The 6,295-nt window shown below is 40.5% G+C and overlaps 1 protein-coding gene across 2 annotated transcripts; it reads right to left on the reverse strand.

Moving 5' to 3' along the window:
* Positions 1–415: 415 nt before the first annotated feature.
* LOC138158388 (small ribosomal subunit protein uS13-like) lies at positions 416–964 on the reverse strand. 2 transcript variants are annotated; one of them, XM_069084519.1, is made up of 2 exons: positions 825–964; positions 416–761 (listed from the first exon to the last, which is right to left on the reverse strand). In XM_069084519.1, the coding sequence occupies exons 1-2, from the start codon at positions 923–925 to the stop codon at positions 467–469; spliced, it is 396 nt and encodes a 131-aa protein (XP_068940620.1). In that variant the 5' UTR covers positions 926–964; the 3' UTR covers positions 416–466. The 2 variants fall into 2 exon arrangements, with proteins under 2 accessions (XP_068940620.1, XP_068940618.1); XM_069084517.1 differs by having other exon boundaries at positions 416–964.
* Positions 965–6,295: the final 5,331 nt, after the last annotated feature.

Raw genomic sequence — 6,295 nt, forward strand, 5'->3', positions numbered from 1 at the left:
GATAGATAGATAGATAGATAGATAGATAGATAGATAGATAGATAGATTATATAGATAGATACTAAGTATTTTCAGAAGAGGTGCTAAAAGCTGGGGGAATCAGGAAATAACTTCATTTTCCACTTTTTTTCTTCCCTTTTATTTAATTTTTTTCAATGAGCAAAAATGTATCTTTTCTCTCTGCTACTTCTGACCCTCAATTAGAAGAGAAACAAAACCACTGTTACAAACATGTATTAAGCAAAACAAATTTCTTTATTAACTATATCCAAGAAAAATGTCTTCTTTTGTACTCTGAGTCCTTCACCTCTTACCTAGGAGGGGGGTAACATGTTTTATCATGAGTCCTCTGGAATTGTGCTTGGTCATTACAATGATCAGAGTTCCTAAGTCTTTCAAAGTTGTTTTCAAAGTCTTTTTTTGTTGTTATAAACTATTTATTAACAGACAAGGCCAGTGAAGTAGTTTACTTCTTGTTGGACACACCCACAGTGCGACCCCTGCAGCCTGTAGTCTTGGTGTGCTGGCCTGGGACCTGGAGACCCCAGAAATGCCGAAGCCCACGATGTGCCCGAATCTTCTTCAGTCGCTCCAGATCTTCACAAAGCTTATTGTCCAGACCGCTGGCCAGAACCTGGCTATATTTTCCATCCTTTACATCCTTCTGTCTGTTAAGGAACCAGTCTGGAATCTTGTATTGCCGGGGATTCTGCATGATGGTGATCACAGGCTCCACCTCATCTTCAGTGAGTTCACCAGCCCTTTTGGTGAGGTCAATGTCTGCTTTCCTCGATACTACATGAGCATATCTTCGACCCACACACTTGATGGCTGTGATGGCAAAAGCTATTTTCTGCCTTCCATCAATGTTGGTGTTGAGCACTCTCAAAATGTGCTGAAACTTCTCAGGGATTACAAGAGACATGGCTGCAACGGCGGCGTGAGAGCCTTCTCTGGAAGAGCCAAAGTCTTTATAATACTGTAGCTATTATATAAACTGCTTTCCTGGTTCTGCTCACTTTTTTCTGTATCAGTTCATAAAAGCCTTCCTAGGTTTATCTGAAACCATCCCTTTCATCATTTCTTATGGCATAATAGAATTCCATCACATTTATATACCATATCTTGTTCAACCATACCCCAATTAATGAGCACCTCCCCTCAGTTTGCAATTCTTTGCCATTGGGGGAAAAAAAGAGCTGCTTCAAATATTTTTATTTTATATTATATAGTTTATTAAAGTTATTATATCTTATTTATTTTATTAAACATTTTATTTTAGAGTTCGTTTTACTTAAAACTAATCCCTTTCTTCATCTATTCTCTTTTCTCCTCCCTCTCCTTTCTCCCTTTTCCCTCTTATTTCCCTGCTCAGTGAAATATATTTCTGTATCCAACTGTTTGTGCATATCCTTCCCTCCTTTGACTGATTCCGATGAGAATGAGGTTCAAATATAATTTACTATCCCCACCCCTTTCTTGTTTATATAGAATTCCACTTGCCCACCCAAGCTCAGCCAGTGCATTCCTTTTCTCTTTCCTTTCCATTCTTCTTTTAAGAAAGACATAACATCAAGACATAACAGAATCAATCCCAGGCCCTTTCTATCTAATTAGATTCCCTGATGATGATAAGATTCTGAGGAGACACATATAATCTCCCCATATTAGAATATAAATGGTTTATCTTTGTTTAGTTCCTTATGAACATTTACTCCCATTTCCCTTTTTCTGAAGGAGCAGCAATATAGCACAGTGGCTAGAGCTCTGACTTTGGAGTCAATAAGACTCAAATCCAGCCTCAGACACTTACTAGTTGTGTGACCCTGCCCAAGTCACTCAACTTCTCAAATTCTTTAATTTTAAGTGGTGATAAAGATAGCACCTATCACCTAGGGCTGTTAAAAGGATCATGAAGGGCAGCTAAGTGTCGCAGTGAATAGAGCACCAGCTCTGGAGTCAGGAGGTCCTGAGTTCAAATGAGGCCTTGGACACTTAACACAAAAAAAACTAGCTGTGTGACCTTGGGCAAGTCTCTTAACCCCAATTACCCTCCCCCCAAAAAATAAGCCAAAAGGATCATGAGATAATAATTGTAAAGAGCTTAGCACAGGGCATGGCACATAGTAAATGCTATGTAAATGTTAGTCATTATTATTGCTTTTTATTATAATTATTATTCTTGTTAATATTATTCTTTACTCTTATGTTTGCACTTAATAATAACAGCTTCAGTGTTTCTATGCAATGCAAGTTTTTTCATCAGGAATAGGACCCTGGGATCTCAAAGGCTATTTGAGCTGGGTGCTACCTCTGCCATAATGAACCTGCAGCTGAATTGTTATAACCAGCCCTACTAAGTTCAAAGAGTTCTATCACCAAGTTAACTCCAGAGTGATAACTTTTTTTCAGCCACAACGGCTCTTGAAGGTTGACCTCCAAGTCCAAGAGGGCCTGTGTTTTCTAGTTTTAAACGGATTATACTCTTACTATGGGCCAGACATTATGCTAACACTAGGGATAAAAATGAAAACAAGGAGCTCACATTCTAATGGGGGAAACAGCACACACATCTAAGACAAGTCAATGGAAGATAGGTCAGAGGGAAAGCACTTAGAAGGACTCATGTTGATGAAATCATTGATCCCTGAAGGGTCAAAATATTGTCAAGCTATTCTGGAGGATCTGTGATTTCATTGATATGGCTGCACTTTCCAGTGGGAAGGACCCACCCACTTTTCATCCTGTGGGACTCATCCAAATTCTCCTTCCACCCTCCCAATGAATCCCAGAGGATTCACTCAATGTTCTAGTAGCCTTCTTCTTGGCAAGGGGGTCTTAATTTGGCGGGGATCATGGACCCCTTTGGCAAGCCAGTGAAGTCTAGGGACTCCTCATAATAATGTTTGTAAACACATAATATAAAATATGTAGAATTACAAAGGAAACCAACTGTATTGAACTAAAGACATAATTTTGGTCCCATCCAACTTCACTGCCCCCCCCAAATTATTTCTCCTACCCTGCTGTTAATAGATCAGGTTAAGAACCCCTGCTCCATACTGACAAGCTGATGGAATACTCAGGCACTAATCTGCTTTCCTTCATTTTTGCTACGTGACCCACTCTCCTCTTTCTCCAATCCCTCATCCCTTTGATGTCTTTTTGTTGTTATTATTAGCAAAAGTGAGGTCTACTCTGACAATGGACTGCCATCGTTACAATAATAACAATGCCTGACATTTGGATGGGGCTTTAGAGCTTACCAAGTACTTCCCCAAACATTATCTCATTTGACCTTCCTGAGATGGTTGTGAAATGGGTAGGGAAGCAGTTATTATCCCAATTCTATTATTTTTAACTGATGAGAAAACTGAAACTAAGGGAGATAATGGAATTTTCCCAAGTCTACAGGGTTACAGGGTCTTAACCACACAGGGCTTTGATTCACATGAAATCTCATGGATTTCAACTGGAAATCCTCCCCCAATTCTTATCTCATGTGTGTGTGTGCTCGTGTGTGTGTGTGTGTGTGTGTGTGTGTGTGTGTGTGTGTAAGGATTCATTGGAGGGAAGGAAGAGGAGAAAGACAATGGATTCATCATTTGCCCACATTCCTACATGTATCCTACAATCCTTTGACACCTGTTTGTACTGATGTTGATTTAGGATCATAAAATTCAGCATTGGAAGAGCTCTTAGAGGCCATCTATTCTAACGCTCTCATTTAACAGATGGAGAAACTGAGGTCCATAGAAGTAAGGTGATTTGTTTAAAGACATATGGCTAGATTAAAAAATTAGGTTGTCTTTTTTTCCTCCAAATCCAATATTCCTTCCATTAAATTATACTTTATTGGCTTGGCCAGCCAAGATTGCCCAGGTGTAAAGTCTAGCCTCCCAATTACCTTCTGAGGTAGGTTACTATGGGGACTGCTATCTTCACTCTATAGCTGTTGAAATGCAGGTTCCTGGAGGTTAAATTTCTTGCTCATGGTCACATAGAGAGTAATGTGTCTGAGGCAGAATTCGAACCCCAGTCCTCCTCTCCAGCACTCATTTTCTCAATACTATGTCCTTTAGGAATCCAGCTTTCTTCAAAGTTCCAAGCTTCCCAAGAGCCTGCTATAGGCAGCCACATAGGCAAGGTCTGGCCTCCTGGCCTCCTGGATTCCAGGTACCCTGGGCTTGTTGCTGCCAGGCTTAGTCACTGTTCCATTCCCTTGGGACCAGGCTTTCTGCCAGGTAGGTATCTCAAAGGGACTGAATGAATTTGAGGAAGTTATGCATGTTGCTATTCTAAGAGGAAGAGCTTAATATGGGACCCTCCCAGATAACCATGAGCATATTTGAACAAAGAACAGAGAAAAGAGTGGCAAGGTGACCACAAGGGCTGGTGGTGGAGGCCCTTTCCTCAAACCAAAGACTCTAATTGAGACCATGAGGAGTGAAAGTTAGAGGCAGTGAGGGGTCATAGAATGATGTGTGTGTCTTATCCAACATGGCTGTAGCCCTAAGAGAAAAACAGACACAGTCCTTACCCCTTTCCCATCTTTCTGCAACTAAATGTGTCTGTCATTCATTTCTAAAAGTGGCTTTTTATTCTGCTAAAGACTATCCCAAATTGGTCTAATCTTCTTTCTCAACACCTATAGCCGGCCCCACTCTTTGCATTTCTTTGTATCCCTTTGTTTGCTCTATGAGATATGGACCAGTTCTGAGAGCCATACAAGAGACAGTGACCTTTCCTAGAGCAGGACTGGGATCTCAGCCCCCCAGTCCATTATGAGTTTTCACTCTTTAGCTTTGGGCCATTCCTGTTTCATAGGAAGCATTCTGGACGTGAGATCTGGAAAACCCGAGTTTGAATCTTGCATTGGGCACTGACTAATTGAGTAACCCTGGGAAATTCATTTAGCCACTCTCTGCCTCAGTTTCCTCATCTATCCAATGGGAATAGTGATAGCACCTACCTTCCAAGGTTTGTTTGATTATATAAGATAACATGTATAAACCTTAAGGTGCTGTAGCAATGCTAGCTATTATTATATTTCCATAATATTATTACTTTTCTTTGAACTTTTGTTGTTGTTCAATCATTTTTCAATTGTGTCTGACTTTTTGTGACCCCTTTTGGGGTTTCTTGGCAGAGATACTGAAGTGATTTGACATTTCCTTCTTCTGCTCATTTTACAAATGAGGAAACTGAGGCAAACTGGGGGAAGTGGCTTGCCCAGGGTCACACAACTAGTGTCTGAGGCTAGAAGATAAGTCTCCTTAGGAAGATAAGTCTTTCTAACTCCAGTCCAGCACTCTATCCACTGAGCTACCTAGCTGCCTCTTATGAAGTTGGGGCCTTTTCAAATCTGCCTTCTCAAATATGATCTAATATAGTGACCCCTTGGATTACAAATATTCCTTGAAAACCCCTGCTGTATGGGAAAATTCCCCACCCTCCAGTCTTGATCTCTCATTAACTTCCTCCTTTCTGCACTGGTAAAGAAATGTAGGGGCAGCCGGGTAGCACAGCGAGTAAGAGTACCGGCTCTGGTGTCGGGATGACCTGAGGATCAAATCCAGGCTCAGACACTTAGCACCCACCCAGAAACACCTGGCTGTGTAACCTTGAGCACGTTATTTAACCCCGATTGCTTAAAAAAAAATAAATTAAATAAAATAAGAAATGTAACACCCAGGGTCTTTACTGATGGTATTCTCCTTGCTGGTGGCCAACCTGAGTCATACCCATTATTCTTTAGTGGCAGAAATGGGGTGGTAGTAGGCCAGAGGAGTGTGGGAAAAACATCTGGGAGGCAAGTACTCCTTTGAGTTCACCCTGCCTATCCAACTGTTTATTTTGTCTTTGCCAAGGTCCTATCCTGACTTTTAAAACAGTTCACTCAATAACAAAGGCCAAAGGCAATTCTCCCTTTGACATTTGCAGAGTGGGCTGATGAATATTTAACAACTGGCTTTCCAGGGAGTAAAATGTACCCACAAGAGTTTTTTAAGTTTTTCATTAACATTTTCTCCATCACTTTCTTAAGTACTGACAATAAACAAAACAATAAATCAAGTCCTGATTTGTAGTTTGCTAATTTCCAAGATACAAATATTCATAGTAAAATTTTAATAATTAGGTCTTAGAAGCCAGTTCAAGTTGATTACAGCACTATTCTGTGTGTAAGCTCTACTTATCAGCATCAAATGAAATCATGGTCCTTTGGGAAGCTCAGAAGTTAAAGGAAATGAAAAAATGAGCACAGGCTACCACAAAAGCACTTAAGGAAGACCTT

This window comes from Petaurus breviceps, unplaced genomic scaffold, assembly GCF_028583685.1.
Source record: "Petaurus breviceps papuanus isolate PSGF00001 unplaced genomic scaffold, PetGlider_PUasm1.0 174, whole genome shotgun sequence".
NCBI lineage: Eukaryota > Metazoa > Chordata > Mammalia > Diprotodontia > Petauridae > Petaurus > Petaurus breviceps.

Bases quoted from the DNA above. Each gene is read 5' to 3' on its own strand.
- LOC138158388 (XM_069084517.1), bottom strand. From the start codon at position 925: ATGTCTCTTGTAATCCCTGAGAAGTTTCAGCACATTTTGAGAGTGCTC.